Source organism: Pleuronectes platessa, chromosome 8 (genome assembly GCF_947347685.1).
Source record: "Pleuronectes platessa chromosome 8, fPlePla1.1, whole genome shotgun sequence".
Lineage (NCBI taxonomy): Eukaryota > Metazoa > Chordata > Actinopteri > Pleuronectiformes > Pleuronectidae > Pleuronectes > Pleuronectes platessa.
The window spans coordinates 15,277,939-15,295,374 of record NC_070633.1 but is presented as its reverse complement, the minus strand read 5'-3'; the positions used below and the strand labels follow the sequence as shown (position 1 = coordinate 15,295,374).

At 41.1% G+C, this 17,436-nt stretch overlaps 2 protein-coding genes across 3 annotated transcripts; one reads left to right on the top strand and one right to left on the bottom strand.

The window, feature by feature from the left end:
* Window positions 1–4,040: 4,040 nt before the first annotated feature.
* On the top strand, window positions 4,041–6,253 carry zgc:162144 (RD3 domain-containing protein). Its single transcript, XM_053428676.1, has 2 exons — window positions 4,041–4,348; window positions 5,026–6,253. Exons 1-2 carry the CDS (start codon window positions 4,041–4,043, stop codon window positions 5,411–5,413), a joined length of 696 nt encoding a protein of 231 aa, XP_053284651.1. The 3' UTR covers window positions 5,414–6,253.
* A 732-nt stretch (window positions 6,254–6,985) lies between these two features.
* On the bottom strand, window positions 6,986–13,005 carry stx5a (syntaxin 5A). Of its 2 annotated transcripts, XM_053429067.1 has the most exons (12): window positions 12,881–13,005; window positions 12,173–12,400; window positions 11,016–11,086; window positions 10,688–10,743; window positions 10,510–10,580; window positions 10,271–10,387; window positions 9,972–10,028; window positions 9,769–9,850; window positions 8,714–8,800; window positions 8,461–8,564; window positions 8,235–8,356; window positions 6,986–7,960 (listed from the first exon to the last, which is right to left on the bottom strand). In XM_053429067.1, the coding sequence occupies exons 2-12, from the start codon at window positions 12,233–12,235 to the stop codon at window positions 7,801–7,803; spliced, it is 990 nt and encodes a 329-aa protein (XP_053285042.1). In that variant the 5' UTR covers window positions 12,236–12,400; window positions 12,881–13,005; the 3' UTR covers window positions 6,986–7,800. The 2 variants fall into 2 exon arrangements, with proteins under 2 accessions (XP_053285042.1, XP_053285043.1); XM_053429068.1 differs by lacking the exon at window positions 8,714–8,800.
* Between the last annotated feature and the right edge of the window lie 4,431 nt (window positions 13,006–17,436).

The window sequence follows — 17,436 nt, the reverse complement described above, 5'->3', positions numbered from 1 at the left end:
ATTTACTGAGTTTAATGTGAAAAAAAGTAACATCTCAAATTTGGTTATGTTGTCCGGGTAAAAACACATACTGGTTTCACAGGCCACAGCCATTTGTCAAGCTGGAGACATGTTGGCTTCCACTCTGACCTCGTGGTCTAGACACATATTGTGTACTTGCAACATCAGTGGTTTGACTCCAGCTGGAGACCTGTGTTGAATGTCATCCCCCCTGCAGCTCTCACCCTGTGTTTCCTATTTATATCTTCTATTAAATGTCATTTGGACAAAGTTTGAGACAGACTTGTCTGACCAAAGTCCAAAAATTAATCATATGCAAGAAAGAGTTTGCTCCAAGAAGCAGACAAAGAAGATGGTTTAACAGAAACCAAAATAACCACATCGTAAACCACAGCAGCTGTGTGACATATGCTCAATAAGCAAACATTAAAATAGGGCCGAGCAATAAAACAGAATCATTGCACAAAGAGGAGACATAATGTTCTACCTCGGAAAATGTCCTGCTGTTTATTAAATGTTTGTCACTCTCTGATCACAAAGAAGAGTGCAAAACCACAACCTTCACTCAGGAGCATTAATCAATCTTTAAACTTAAAAATAATAATAACACATGTATCATGATTATTATTGATATAGCCTGATTTAAACGATTTTTTATCTTGATATAGCCTTACTTTTGGCCATGTCCAACTAAGACCTAAAAATGGCCAAGTGAATAATAGAATTAATATAGTGTTTTGTTCCAGGAAGACCACGTGGAAGGATTGTCCCTGACAGCCAGATATCCACATCATAAACATCAGCTGGAGGACGTTGCTCAATAACATCACAACACATGAAACGACATGTTAGTGTGTGTGCACACTGTGTGAAAAACCATCTGAGAGCTCAGGTCTATTTGACACCTCCATGAATGAGGGAAGCTGCTCATCTTCCAGAGCTACACGATGAGTTGATCCAGCGGCTGATAGACAGCATGGGTCCAGAGGCTGGCCAGTGTGCAGAGGGATCACGAGGTTCAAACAAAACAAAAGACAACTCACATCATCCACAGAACAGACACGTCAGTTAATTGTCCCCCAGGAACAGTGTCAGTGCCAGAGTCAGAGCTGCTGCCTGCCTGTGAGTCCTCTGTCTGTGGGCAGCGACTGACCAGGTGACAACTAACTTAGCCGTGTAGCTCCGAGCTAACCCAGAGGCCACTTGGAGCTAACCCAGCTCTAAAGCTACTTACCGAGGCTGTGAGGCGGTTACAAAGAGCCGCCAACTGCCGGGCGGGCTCCCGCGAGCGGCAGCGGGGACGGAGCTCTGATGCCGCGGGTTAAACCTCCAGCACTCACCCGGTGTTCACTGACGACCGAGTGAGTTTGAACAGAACCGACATAGTGACTGACGTTCACTGACACTGTCTCTTTCTGACCTTTTTCTGACCGTGTGTCTTTGGCACGAGGCGGGGCGGGAGCTCGTGACGTAGCACGATGTTTTGGGCTGGGCTGAGGTTGGAGGAGCACGCGACGAACCTCTGATGACCTCTAGTGACAGATCACACGAACACACACCTCTCCGGTTTCACTGGGACGAAACGTCACTTTACTTTACTTTACTTTACTTTACTTTACTTTATTTTATTTTATTTTACTTTACCTTACTTTACTTTACTTTACTTTACTTTACTTTACTTTACTTTACTTTACTTTACTTTAATTTAATTTTTTTAATTTTCATAATTTTGTTTTTCATTTTGAATCATAGGATTATTATTATTATTATAATCGTCATTATCATTGACACTATCTACAAAAAATAAATAATAATAATTAGTGGTAGTAGTAGAAGTAGTAGTATTAGTAGTACAACAGCCCTTTTCCTAAATAGCATTTTATAAAATTGTAAGGGAAAGTGATAAGAACACATTCACCAATAGGAAAGTGCTATATGATTTGAAAGATATCGATAAAAAACGCACTAAAATATATATAATATTCGTAAACTAGTTCCAATGATAATAATGATAATGAAAGATTAACATATTTCACACTTCAGAGGGTCTACATACATAAGTAATGTGCAGAATTGAGTAAGACACAGCTTCATCCCTGACCAGTGAACACACAATTATTAATCTACTTTCCGGACACTAGAAACAGTGACTGGCCAACAAACTTCACCATCACAACTGAGCTGGGTCAATGAAACTAACACGCCCATTACATTAATAATGTGATGTAAAACACAACATTTTCAAGAGATAATTGGTAGATGAAATATAATGGAGTCCAAAGTAAGTGAATATTACATTTTTTGATTGATTGCACAAGTACCACAAAATTGTACTTAATACCATACTTAATACTAAATGTATTTAGTTATATTTCACTACTTCTTGCCTACAGGTGCACAAGCAGACATCTGTGTCAGTCTAAGAGTTTTGTGGTTGAGCTGAAAACGTTTTATCGTGCAGCAGAACCATAGAAAAATCTTTCTTTGAGTCTAAAGTCGATTACATCAGAGTGCGTCTCATTCTAAAGCCTCAAAAAGATGGCTCCTCTGCACTTTGTTTCCTGAATTATATGGTGAGGGAAGCTTTGGACATGTAATCATATGCACTCTGACACTTTGTGACTGTGTGTTTGACTGGTGTTAAATTGGGGGTCTGATGTTGGAGGAAAAAGCAGAAGGATTCCTTGAGGCATTATTGTACATGGTTACATGCAGCACCAGCCATGTTGAGTCATAGTATTTTAAATCAAAGTAAAACAACTCCAGTCAAACAACCCTGGTTAAATGTCACAGTCCTGCACAGCCGTTCCCATTACAGCAGTAACAGCACCCACTCTAGGCAACTGTAATTAGATTATAATCATTTTCCAGGTAGCCTCTGGATTTGGTCGTAATCTGGGATTTGGTTGCTCAGTGCTGAGTGGTGCGGAAACCCAGGAACTAGCCTGTGGTCACTCTGCATATGATACCATGTGCAAACATTTACCATATGCATGGGAAAAACACTGCTAACACCTGAGAGTTTGTAAGTGTGAGAACAAGGGATTATTTGGGTGGTTGTGTAATATTTATGCTTGACCATATCAGTTTGATGATTATAGGTGTACATGAAGGATTGTCGTTTGCAGAGCATTTTTTCAGTGTGTTATTTTAGAGTACTGAGTTGGGTGTGATAGCAGTAGCCCAACAGGCTGAAACCAGAAAGCAGCTGGTTAAACTTTAATGAAGGCCCACTCTGAGGAATCTTTGAGCAAGTAAGTATGAGCTGAATAGATTGAAAACGTTATGGCTTTAACAGACTTATAATAAAGAAGGTGAACCTGGAAAACACATGCAAAAGAAAGTCAAGTGTTTAAATGAATCACAAACAGCTTTATTATCCATGCATTATGTCATTATGTAACCCAACCCCCCATGAATTTCACACACACACACACACACATACATACATACATACGCACTCCTCACAGCAAGGTATGCTCATGCCATGAGATAAGCTCATCCCGTCACTCACTCTTTATTAGTACAGGATTACATTTATTCTCAATCCCAAACTCACACAGACACTCAGTACAAGCACTGTCTGCCAGGGACCGTCAAAGGTAGCCAGGCAGTCAGGTTGCTTTTGGATTGTCTCATGCTCATGGAGGTCTGTTGCTCATTTGGCTACTAACAGAGGCTTTACCAAGAGACAGGTGGATTTCTGTCAGACAAAAAAAAACACTCAGTTTTGTGAAATCAGTTTCATGAAGGTAAGACAATGATCCCTCTTATTTGAACAGATGAACGGTGATCTGTACTGACCAGTGAGCTGTTTGTGGTCATAACAGATGAAATTAAACTGCCGTGGAAGTTGTAAAGTTTATCAGAGGTTTCTGTCTGCATATGAAACCTCAAATTCATTTACGATACGTTTTTGGATCTGAAATGTACATACAATGGTCTCCAAATGATATTTATTTAACAATATAGTTCAGTAATACAATATATTTGTGCCTAAGGTAACATAACCATCCGCCAACCCTGTCCTTCTTCCCCAGATGTTTCCTTGGTCCGCGGTTTTCTCCCTTGAGCCCAAGGTCCCTGGCCAGCGCACAGCGGAGGAGCTGGTAACCAATACTCTGATGTTGGAGCTTGGGGCCATTGTGAAACGCACTGAACGCATCCGTTTAGAGAGGATGACAGAGGGCCTCCGCCGCCGTCGCAGCTCCTCCTCCACAGCCGACTACAGCTGGCTGGCCAACACCCCCACCCTACAGCCCTATGAGCTGACCCCCAACGACCTGCTGGAGCTGCAGGAGCTCTGTGCCAAGATCCCTCCGGCACAGTGTGGCCCTTTGATCGTCAGGTGAGGAAGAAGACATAGTCGAATAAGAGAGAGAAAAAGATGTGACAAGAAGACGAGGACATGTAGAAATATACAAAGTAATAAGAGAAGGAGAGCCAAAGACAATCACAGAGACTGAAAGAGAAAGACGGGCAGGCGGGAACACAGCATGAAGAAGAAGAAGATGAGGAGAGAGCTTCAGGGTTTCAAACTGATCCCTGTAGAACCCTTCAATTTAACTCAAGAAGAGAGCTGATACTTTAATAACTTATTCTTTCCTAAGAGATAATATTACATGCACAGCATCTTACAAATGACATCATCGTCACAACACGGAAGGCAAAGCAAGCAATGGCCCGGGGTCTCAAGCTGAGAGGAGAGGCCTTGAGAACGATTGGCAAATGCCCCAAATTCACAGATCCAGACTCTAAAGTAGTTGCTTGTTTTCATTACCTTCTGTGATAGTAAATTTAGTTAAGTATAATGAGCGCTCATATCCTACCACGGGCGTAGTTGGGGATTATTGGACCCCTTTAAAAACTGCCCTTTAGGCTCTACATATCTGTCCGTGTCATCAGCTTTGCTATTCTGACCTTGTTTGGGTTGTGTTTTGAGGTGATTCTAAAGCTCTGTAAGTGTATGTGTTGAATGATCCTGCTGGTCCTGATCATCACCATTCCTTATTCCTCCTGCTGCAGGTTCAGGAGGATGGTGTCGCAGATGGAGCCCGAGGTTCACGAGGTGGCCCGGCTGTTTCGCTCGGTACTGCGCGACTGCGTGGACGAGATGAACGGAAACGAATACGTTCAGGAGCAGGACACCGTGTTCGAGAAGCAGCAGCGCAGCAGGAGCCTCTCCTTCGTAAATTTCCGCACAAAGTTTCGCACGGGGCACTTCTTCAAGGGCAGCGGCATGAGTGGCTCCAGGGGGAACCTGCAGCAGCAGGTGGACTGGTATGACGAGGAGGAGGAGGAAGAGGAGGAGGAGGATGGAGCAGAGGAGGAGGCCATCAGGGCCAGGGCAAGAAAAGGAAGGAGCAGGAGCATGCCAGAGATTACCCCTATTGAGCACAGTGCCCAGGGGTGAGAGGAAGGAGGGAGTCAGGTCAATCCAGAAGGGGTGTTAGAAGGGCGGGAACTTGTGGAGGTGTTTTGGAGGGGAGATAAAGTGAGCCTGGATTACAGAAGGCCAACATAAATCAGGGGGAAGGGGTGAAAGGATAGATATGAAAAATGTTCCCTAGATTTCCTCTAACCTGGCCAACCTGGAGAGAAGAGGCCAAAAAAAGATGTCTCTACCTTCAGGAACACTGTCCATTAGCTGATGAACTTTAGTCCATCACAAGAAGCATCATTGTTCTTGTTTCGACATGTGGGAAGAAGAGTGGTTAACATTTTATTTTGTTTGGCTGATTTATGTCCCAGATTTTATGAGCATCCACTAGAAATACAAATGTGAACCTCATGGTGGCGCTGAAGGAAATTTTTAAAAGGTTCACCAGAGTCAGCATCATTAATGATCTGTGGACAACAGTTACCAGGCTTGCATCTCACGGTAGGTTCTCTAGTAGACTGAAGGACGCTGCCATCTCTAGAGGTGAGACCCTAATGTAGATTAAAAACTAAAATGTGCTGCATTGAATTTTCTAGAGTAAGATCTCCTGACTGTTTAACATTCACATGCTTCAGGTATCTCTAAAAACCATGTGACTGATGCTCACCAAACAACAGAACAGCTGTCAGCGTAGAGAGCGGGGAAGTTCAGCTCAGGCCATTCCTGTGGATAGTTCAACTGTTGGATAAATCAGCTCAGTTAGCAGGTGCTCACATAGTGTATCCATTAAGCAAATCCTCATCATGTCAGTCATTTGAAATCTTGTTTTTTATGGTGTATATGAAATGTATTCGGAGAAATAAACATATGTGATTAAAACACTTGTTTTTTCACAAATGCCACTGGGATTTTTGGAATTAAATGTATAGTTGAGTAACATTTTAGACTAAATATAATTTTGGCCACAAGAGTCACCGTTAGGTTTACACTAAATGGACAAATGATAATGGATGTTTGGCCATTTGTGACTGACAAGGTAAAAATATTTACCGTAATAATTGACAGGAAGGAAAAGTAAAACCCCTACAACTGTGGGGTAAATATTGGGAATATAAACTGCAGCGTGGCCCGATTTAGCCCGTCTCTGCTGGTGAGTCTCAGCATGGCTAATTATATCCCTGCTGACTAATCCTATTATCTCAAGAAAATCTCATCCAAAATGCCAGCACCCCATTATTCTTTTATTAGTATGCACTTCTTATCAATACATCATTATCACTATTTACACTGAAGTCAAGGCATTTGGCTAAAAAAAAAAAACAAGAGGAAAAACAGGAAGGATGTTTTCTTTCTTCTTAAAAAGCTGTGGTCATTTCAAATACTGCCTGTACATTAGATAAAGGAGGGAAGCAACTACAACAGTGATATTCAACCAGACACTTCAGGGAATCTGGCTGAACGAGTCACTTCTTTAGCGGGCCGTCAAAACCAGCGCAACCCCGTCAGAGGCACTGATGTCAAACCCGGGTCCCCTTCAGACACTCGTAGGCTGTAGTCTTCCTGCTGCTCCAAATGTGGAAAGTAAACACTTTCCCAACAATTCAACATGCTTCACGGCTGCAACCAGTTTAATTTAAAACAGTTTTCTTACATAGCTCAACATGTCATACAGCTCGTTCCTGGATGAAACTAACAAAGTCCCCTTCATTAACTGTCTCTAACTGCCTCCTTGTGCCTTCAGGAGACGAAATGCCAGCCCACAGAGAATGTCTTCTTATTGTGTCACAGTTCATTCAGAGTATTTGTTTGGCAAAAAAGACATTGAAAGAAAAACAAAAGGGAAAAGGATTAAAAATATTCCTCATCATAACTCAATGGTGTTAAGGGAAATTTCACTGATAAATGAGACAGTTATTCTCTTCAATAAAAAGCCGGTAAAGTAAGAAGCAAAGGAATCTGAGGATAAAGTCCAGTTCTGTTGTTTGGCTTTGGAATAATGATAACGGGTGAAATGTGGAAAGGGAAGACAAGAAAAAAAAATTGAAATTAAAAAGACAGTTTGCAGAATCAAACCATTAAATTATAGCCATTTGGATTAAATGTTTATGAGAAGTTGGTCAAAGTAGAAGGGCAGTTTTCCGCTCTCTCTATACAAAGCAAGGATTTTAGATAATTAATTCTTTTTTGTTTGGACAGAGTTCATCATCTTCTTTCTTCACTGAATCTTTGAATTAAGATAGAGTCTGGGGCTTGGGAATAACCGACAAGTCTGTATTAATCTGAGTGGATCCCAAGCCTCCATCAAGCCGTCACTTTGACAGAGGAGCCTGTCCTTCAAATTTTAAGTCTGGATGTGTTGTCTTAGTCCAGCTTTAGTTTTAACGTCCGCTTCCCCTGTCCTTTAGCCGGTCCTCCCTTCTTTAGGCAAAGAAGACGACAAAGATGATGAAGAACACGATGAGGACGAGAAAGATCTTGATCATCAGCCAACGGTTGGAAGAGACCGACTGAAAGTATTTGAGGATCTCTGTGTGGGCGCCCTCCACGTTCAGCTGAGTGTCCTCCACGTTTGCATCGATCCTGTAAATACACGACAGGGAAAAGGATCAGTCCAACTGAGCTTTTTAAGACAATCAAATCACTTTACGGCTTATTTATTTTCTTTAAATCTTACATTTTAAAGCACTGAATGACAATGATTTACTAATCAATACTTTGTGTTCACATACTAGAGTGCACTTATTTATTTTTCAGTTTCCATTTACAGAGTCTTGCTTGTCAAAAGTTTTTGTATTTTATGTTTTAGGTTTCTGAGAGTCCTCCGTCGTTGATCCTCCATCTGTTTCCATCTCACCTCTGAATCGTCTCCTCTTGCTCTTTGACCATGTGTGCCAGCTGCTGGAATATAGAGCCCAGTTCCACAATGGTGGTCTCGATGTTCTGCATGGTGTCTGCACGGCTCTGGATGTACGAGTCCTTCAATGACACAGTGAGCAGGATTTCAAAAAGAGGCCTTGTCAGGGAACATATGCACAGTTTTCCTATTTGGTACAAGTTTTGGGTGAAGGTTTTCATTCTACCTGCTCATCAATAAGTTGGAGCTGCAAGGGATTGGCCTGAGAGTCCATATTGATGGCCACGTCACCCAGACTCCGGGACTCATCCTGCATGAGGACTGAGCTCTCTGAAGGGACACAACAAGCAAAACACAAACACATTTTCAATAGGACCAGATGGAAATGCTAAATGGTAGAGGGGAAAACAGTGAGAACAGCGGGCAGATACAGTAGCTAGTTATACCCACTGGGAGAGTCAAACAGACCAGGGAAATACCTTTTAAATTTGAGGTTGTATAGCCCTGGTAGTCATTGCGCGGCTCACGAGCTGCATGCGGCTCCTGGGCCCCTTTTTTGCGGCTCCCTAAAATATTTTTTAATTTTTGCATTATAGATGACCAAATACAGTATAAATCATTCACATGGACTTCGAGCAGTTCCCTACTACAACAGCTGGTTGTTCTCAGAAATACACTGGCAGCTCAAATTTCTGTTCAACCTGAATTCATTTCAAGCAATATGCCCATTGTAGATACCGTCGAATTCAAAATATGATGGAATAGGTATAGGTGCAAAGACAAACATTTTATCACGGTAATAATAATTGATAGTTTGTTTTACTATGCCATGAGGAAACATTAGCCAACTGTGAGAGTTTCAAACATCTTTATATATTTCTATTTAGGTAGCTTTTTGTGAAAAAGCTTATAAATCATGGTGGGTTTAAAAGTCAGAATCACTGGATGTTAAAGTGAGTCTCAACTGTTTTAAGAATTATGATCTAATGTCATGTTCAAGAGTTTATTTGTCTTTATAATTCTCAAGGTATTTAGAATAAACACTTTGCTTGAAATTTTGTCAGTAACACCTGAAGACTACAGGCTGCACATGAACTTTCCACTGACAGTGTAAATGCCTGCACGGGAAGCTCCCAGTGATAATTAGAGGGTCTCTGGTAAGAAGCCAGTTTAATTATTTCCCCGGCTCCTCCTTAGTTCACATTTTGCCAGATATGTTGAATTTTCCCTTAAAGCAAAAACCAAGCTTAAATGAAGGTGTGTTCACTCTATTACACTTGTTGGAATTGCCAGCACAGTTTTTTATGAATTACGTGATCAGATGAAGGATTTTTTTTATAGGAAAAACTGATTTGTAAATGTGGAGAAGGATGGACTTGTTTTGTGAGGGCAGATATTTGAGACCAAACTTTGCCTACCAATAATATCATAAAGTGAACACTCCCTGAAGAGGCTAGAACAGCATGCATTGTTTACCTGTTGCTGCCATTACTTTAATACTACAAGCCTGAAGCTAAGATATGGACGGACTTACTGAAGTTGTTGGCCATCAGAGGAGAGGACGAGACAGGAGGCTGCGAGAACTGCTCTCTCCTGGTGCGCTGCTGCTTCAGGTTCTGTAGGAAAACAGACGAAGGATGGAGACAGTGAACAGGTTGAATAACTGTCTGATTCAAAATGTTGTTGTGTCTTCTGACTTTGAATGATCGAGTATAGAAAATGTTAAGTATGGCTCACCTCTGTTCTTACTTCTAGGACTGATTTGAAGTCATTGGACATTGAAGCCAGTTTGGACTGTGGATAAAAGAAGTCGAAGTAAAGTTAAAAAAAGTGAAACTTCATCAAAACTACTTCATAAAATTGCCCACTTTATTTCATTGTACATCAACAAAAGCAGAATGTTATTAAAAATGTCAAGAAAACAATATTAACATGTGGACAATGAAGAAAATAATCTATTCTACATGTTGTTAATTGGAAAAGAACCAATTCATTCATCACACAATTCATTGTGAATTAGACCTTGTTGAATATACCTGTAATGACACCACTATAGTGTTAGAGTGGGTTTGGATATGTCGACCACCCGGAGCACCGCGGGACCTTACCAAGTCCTGCAGTTGTGCTATCTGTTTATTTAGACTGTTGATGTCCTAAAAACATAAACAGAGGAGATGTAGAAATTAATTTACAGGATTGTAGATAGCTGCTCTATTCACAAGTAATGTATAGTATATTTAACGCAAATTTCATGAGATATTAACAATTTACTCACCTGTTTTATGATGTACGTTAGCTCCTCAATCTCCACCCCCTTGTCGTCAAATAGAGATTTTCTCTTTGCCACTAAAGCATCAAAATGACAACATGCCCAATCAGAGACCTCACAAACAAAGCCAGGAATTTTTATAAAATCTTAAAAGATGCTAAAATAATAGAGCTGGAACACTTACAGATAGTGAGCTTTTCCAGTTTGGCAAATGTATTGCTGAGGTCTTTCCCAATTCTCCTACAAGGAAACAAACAGAAATATGGCTGTGAAACATGTTTGCTTGGATTCTTACCAGGAGTTAGAGAAGATGATTATATCAACTTAATCTTCTTCTGTGTCTCACTGCTAACAGTCTATAAGATAAGCTAGGCCAAACAAATATTATGCAATAAGCATGTGGAGGATAATAATGTGTGAATAAAAATAGCTGAACACACAAAATCAACTTAAAAGAACAAACAACAATGAGCTGTTGAAACTCATGAAAAAAAATTCTGTCTGGAACTTACTTGGCCATAACTGTGAAGTCACTGCGCTGCCTGAGAGCGCTGAGAGCTGGTTTACTAGGCTGTATTCCATTCTGCAGAAGGAGGGAGTAAGTACAGTATGACATAAGAGTATGTATGACAGGCAACTGCGAACATATGAAAGGTCTTCTCAACATGACTGATAGAATGGTCAAGTGGTGGGCAGTTCATTGTTTGCTATTCTGTTGACCAACTAAACATTATAGTCAATAATACGTCCTTCTGATATCGCTAAACAATCAATTCTAAGTTTTAGTTTGTTGGTCAAACTATGTGAACGTAATTGTCACTGAAAAATGAGTGCTGATATCTTATAAATGTAATCAAGTGGTGTGATCTTTGACAATACTGCCAATTTAACATGACAAACAACTATTTCTGATTAAGATCCTCGAAAGGTGTTTTATCGATTGTGATTAAGTTTTCAACTACTAAAGGTCAGTATATTGGCATTGCTGACTGCCATTTATCATAATCATTTTGTTGCCAGTTGTTTTTGGAGGATAATAGACATCTTATCAGGGCTGTAGAAGTAAAAAAAACAACAACAATGTTTTCTTAACTTAATATTAAATTGGCAGATAAGAGTATGCTAAGGGTTGTTTAGCTCAGCAAATCAACAGGTCATAATAAGCAATATTGTTCTGTGGTCTTTCTAAACCTCTTGCTATTATTTTGTGGCCCTTTGGGATACTTCTGTCTGTCTTTAACATCTTTCAACAGTGTCCTTTGACTTTCAAACATGAAATATCAACAGTGACTTCATACAGACGCCCCTGGGCCTGTGTCTTATACGCTTTTGTCTTGGATCCATACACGTCACCTTAACAGGAACAAGAATCTACTTTGAAGACGTGTAAATGTCAACACACTTGTGTAGTTTATAAATAATCATAGGCTTTTTTATAGGACACTGGACAAAACCCTGGTATTTTATACTTTTTTGCCTTGAGAAATTAACTAAAGAAGTTAAACAGGCATCCACCCATAAGACATTAAATGTGTTATACAACTGAACCCTTAGTGAAACCAACCGGAGGGGATCATGAACAAGGAACCAAAACCAAAAGCAGCCGAGGCCTTAATTTAGAAAGTCTTCATTTTAAATTTCGTTTTAATTTTGTGCTGTCCAAACATACCTGTCTGCCCTGGAGAGATTTACAGGCTGACTGGAACTCAACAGTCCGGTCACGGCACGTCATCCTGCCGCCGGGAGAGTGTCACCTGCCCGCTGAAGACCACAAGCCGCCCGGGAGCGTCGGTGTCCTCCTCCGATGTGAGGGTGGGTGGATAAGAAGACCTCCGGCTCTGTGGACGAACTCACATCCAAGGGGCGGTGTTCTTCACGGACACATGCGACCCACCGTCTGAAAACAAGGCGCGTTGCATGACAGCTTTTAGGATTTAACACTGTTAAAGCCGCTTGTCGCCATTTCACAGACAGAATTGTTTTGAATCTGAATAAAGCTCCCGGTTTGGTTCCAGGTACCGTTAGCTCACAGTTGTCGTCACACCGACTGAGCTAAACAACAACAGCCAGGTGACACGTAGGGGATGACGCCCACGACTCGTAAATAAAGCCATGGCCGAGCTAAATATACACATAGTTAGGTAAGAATGATTATCAAGAGACGGTGCGGACGGGTCCTGTGTAAGAGGGAAGGCCGCCCGTCAAGACCCAGCTGATCGCGGCCTCACCGGCTAGCCACATGCTAACGTTAGCTCCAGAAAGCTAACCGGGGTTTTCGTACGTTCTCTCCTCTAACCTCCTTTCTGTTCGACCTAAACCAACCCCGCGATGTTGAGCTTAGTTCGGAAGACGAGAAAAACCAACAGACGGGACTTACTTCAGTCGATATTAGATAATATTTCGAGAGCTCCCGATGTTTCTGGTGAAAACTAAATAACGCAGGAGTTAAAGTTCCGATCCGGGTCATTTCCGGTAGTGACGTCACTGCCACGTCTACTTTACCTACACGGAAAAATCCCTGCAGGTGCAACTTCCCGCCACCAGATGTCGCCCTGTGTCCTGTTCACGCTGTAGTTTATGTTAATGCGGACAATTATTTACTTGAATTACTGAATGTGACAGTTCTCTGGAAAAGGTATCAATGTAAAGTTAATGTTAAGTTAAAAATATTGCGGTAAAGTGAATATATAGTAAAGTGGAGATAAAATAACTAAATAAATCCAGTATTCAGTGTAACCAATTCTTCTCTTGCTGCATTCGAGGTGTATTTTTAAGGGAGGTTGTTCCAAACGTCTTAAAGAAAGTGCCTCCGTTCTTCTGTCTCTTCACATGAACACTGACTCCATGATGTTAAGATCAGGGCTCTGTGAGGGCCCACACCATCTGCCAGGACCACTCAGACACCTCCCCCCCAATGGTATTCTGTGATGGATAAGAATCTGAACATGTGAAGTGCCTAAACTTTCCACAGGACTGAATTTCCATTGTGGTTGATGATGTAAAGAAAGTAAAGATCCAGGTGTATATGTGCATATCCTATTGTCAAGAAACATACCATATTTACTCCAACACAAATAGCTAAATTTGATGGTTTGTGTGATTTCCCATAAAGGTGCATTTTACCATGTCCTGTCCATGGCTGGATTAACCCACTATGAGGCCCCAGAGCCAGAGATAAGGTGGTGGGCCCCATTAAACCCCTTGTTGCCCCTACAACGAATACAAAGTGCAGTCTGGTCTGGCGCCAGGTTTTCGTCACGGTCATTTGATGCAACAACAATTGAAAGATATGCAACATATGTGCACAAAACTGATCAAATTAAGACACTTTGACTAAGCAGATCCCAGGATTAGCAAATGAATTAGGCCCCAGCTCAGAGGCCCTTATCCTTTTAACTGATAGTTCGTTATGTATATTCACAAATAGGTTTTAAATTAAATTAACACAAACCACTTCACATTTGGACAATAATGTCTCTCAATATTACTGCACTATAATCACAGTAGTGATGATGTTTTGGATCACTGTTTTCAATAAATTGGAGTTCAAGAGAAGTTACTGTTATACAGATACATAGCATAATAAATGTAAACAGTGTATTGTTTGGTATTTGGACATTCATTTGTCTCCGAGGAAATATTTAAAAGTCCTGCACAACAAGAGAATTTTGAGCCAGTTGGGGACTCAGGTTGTATTCACATTGTCAACGTTGATTATAAAAATTTGGGTTAAACATTCAATGTTATCAAACCTTCTTTATCAACAGATAATGAAAAGTATCATCATAATAAGAAAGTCAAGCCACTGGGTCCCCCCAAACTGAATTCAGTCTCAAGTGATTGTTGATGTCAAGATGCAGGAGAAACAAGCCCTTTGAGTTTGATGGTGCAGCAGAGGAATGAGCAGGCAGACAGCGGCGGACTGTGATTGGCTGCTGCCTCAGGTGAGTCGGCCTGCTGGTACAGTAAGGTATGGGGGGTGAAGATAACATCCAGCAGGCTCTCTGATCCCCTCTCAGTCCTACTGGTACCCGCATCCTCCACCTGACAGGACCGAGCATGTCAAACCACAGCTATGTCCTCACCTATTTAACTGCTAGACCCACAACCACAAACACCCCCTCCTCCAGCCTTTCTCTCTCCCCCATGGCCTGCACCACCCCTCACCCACTCATCTCCACTCCACACCACATTTTATACTCCACTTTAAGCCACCTAACATATCTCACTCATTGTGTCACACATTGTTTGATGTTTCCATCTGATGTAGAAAATTACCCTGCTCTGTTTGATTTTGCTTTCGACATCACATCACATACAATTGTTGAGGTTATGTTTGTGTGTTGGTTGGTTTGCTTGTTTGTATCCAAAATTACACAAAGTTGCTGAATGGAATTTCTTTGAACCTTGATGGAAGGATATGGGCCAAGAGAGAAACCATTCAATTTAGGTGCGTATCTTGGAATAATTTTTTCACTTTCTATAACTGACATTATATTTTTCATTTAGTACATATCTTTTGCCATGATGGAAGCAGGGCTGTACGAATTACAATTGCATGTTTGGTCCACCACTAAATATCTTAACAATGATTAAATGGATGAAGATGACTTTTTGTACAAACACAGACGATGGATCCTATTGACCTTGAGGATCATTTGACTTTTCATATAGTGTAGGTGAACTAATGTTAAAACCATTTTTACATTCTGAATTACTAAACTCATATCATAAACACTGAAAAACAAGTTTTGATAAAACTGGACCTCATTGTCCAATGGAGAAAATCTTTTGAACATGGTCTTTATTTACGAAATGAGGGGAATCAAACCTCCTATTAACTGCTGTGAAATCTAAGCCTGATTTCACAGATGCTGTTTTTTTCCACGTGGTAAAAAACGGCCCGTAAATCTTTCATCAAGGTTGACGTCCTTCAGTGGACTGAGACAGACGAGGCCTGTGGATCCATGTTTCTGTCGGAGATAACGCTGCTTGTTTGTTTTGTAAAATAAAGTAAAGTTCTCTGTGTTCACAAGAGACCCTAAAAAACATTCACTTTCCTGTCAGCAAACACACACAACCTTACCCTGCACATTTTGAACTCAGTCTCTCCCTCTGTCTTTCTGTCTAACTCTTTCATTTCATCCCTCTCTCTCTCACACACACACACACACACACACACAAGGGCTGATACCATCTAACAACACACTCTTGCAGACCAGATAGCATACAGTACCTGCTTCAACACACAGCTGCTGCTACAAAGGCAGGGAGGAAACCACGACTGGGGTCATTAGAAAAACACGACTGCGAACGCAGAGAAAGCAAGGTGGAAAAATACAGGAAGTCCTGGTACATGTGCAAAGACTGAGCCAGGCAGAGGGAGAGACTGATGATAAAGTGAGGGGTGCAGAAGGATGGATGGATGCAGGCGAAGAGAGAGAGAGAGACGTGAGCTGCTAGTTGGAAATCTAGGAGGTCAAATTGATGTATGAGTCGGGGGACAAATGGTCAAAGAGCCGATGGAAAGTGTCAGTACTTCTGTCTAACCAGTATTCATTATGCATTATGACACATGTCTGCTAAGCTCAGAGCTTTAAAAAGCAGATTTTAGAGTAAAGGCATCTTTTCGGAAACATGATGCATGAGTCACTATGTCCTCTTCTGTTTCTCTCCTCCTCTGTCTCCCTAATCTTGCAGCTATATTTAGTACTGGCATAATGCCCTTCCAGACAGATAGGTTGGCAGCAGTATCAGCTCCTCTCTTTTTTTCCCCCTCTCCTCTCTTTTCATCTCCTCTCTTTTACTCATCTCTGCCCAACTTTCCTCTCCTCTCCTCTCTTCTCCCTTTTTCTTACTTTTTTACCTTTCCTTTCCTCTCCCCCTGTTTGTCTCCCCATCCCCTTTCCTCTTCCTAAAACCCTCACACATGTGAGTATTTAATTGGTATTTACTTTGCTGCCTATACAGTGTGTCATCAGGCACTATTGATAATGCTGTTGGTCATACATTTAAATCTGTGACAGAAATATGCAGCTATTAACATAATCACCCAGACTTTATTCCACTGTCTGCTCTGAGGACACAAATATGAGGGCAGCACCTCATCTGTGCATCGTCACCATCAGCGTCATCATCAGCGTCATCATTATGATCATTACTGACGCCAGGGGGAAGAAAGGCCTGGTACTCAGCAGCACCGGTGCAGACATACTGTATCACGCTGTAACCTTTATAGAACAGCGTCCACTGAGGCTATAATCTATCATGTGCGGTAGTGAAACACAAACAAAAACACAGCAAACTCACAGCCTTTCTTTTGAGAGCAAATCAATTTTTCACCTGGGTAAAAGTGCAGATTATCTGCAAAACATGCTTAACAACTATAAATGTTGGAATAAAGGTGATGCTGCAGAAAGGTGATGCTGCTTTATTATCATGATAATTACTATTACCACTACTGATGCATTAAACTATAACCAGCTTTGTCATGTTGTACCTGGTCGAAGTGGAGCCAATTTGAATGACCACAGTTAGTTTTATCTATAGAGAGGCACCATATTTAATGTGATGGGGGTGTTGTTCTAACAGTCGTGTTGGATGATTTGAGCAGGAAGTAATCCAGCTTTTAAAGTTATCTCCTATAGGAAATGGTCTAACATGAGCTGGGTTTTAGTAATTTCAATTTTTCCAAGCTATGTAAAAGCTGCTATACCCTCTGACTATATGTGGAATATCTGTGACTTCGTCTGTGAGAGCAAACTTTAAATCATGGTTTGATATTTCAAATTATAGTTTGATTTATCAAAGTACTACCTAGACATAGTCATAGACTTCAGTTTATCTGATTATATAAAGTCTGTGACTATTATTAACGATTGCATAAATAGGAATACAAATACACAGTTTCTGTAGTTAATGTTTCCTGCATGG

Bases quoted from the DNA above. Each gene is read 5' to 3' on its own strand.
- stx5a (XM_053429067.1), bottom strand. From the start codon at position 12,235: ATGACGTGCCGTGACCGGACTGTTGAGTTCCAGTCAGCCTGTAAATCT. The intron at 11,087-12,172 runs GTATGTTTGGAC...CTCCTTCTGCAG, and splicing joins AATCTCTCCAGGGCAGACAG to AATGGAATACAGCCTAGTAA. The intron at 8,357-8,460 runs GTAGAATGAAAA...GTGTCATTGAAG, and splicing joins TCCAACTTATTGATGAGCAG to GACTCGTACATCCAGAGCCG.
- zgc:162144 (XM_053428676.1), top strand. From the start codon at position 4,041: ATGTTTCCTTGGTCCGCGGTTTTCTCCCTTGAGCCCAAGGTCCCTGGC. The intron at 4,349-5,025 runs GTGAGGAAGAAG...CTCCTGCTGCAG, and splicing joins TGTGGCCCTTTGATCGTCAG to GTTCAGGAGGATGGTGTCGC.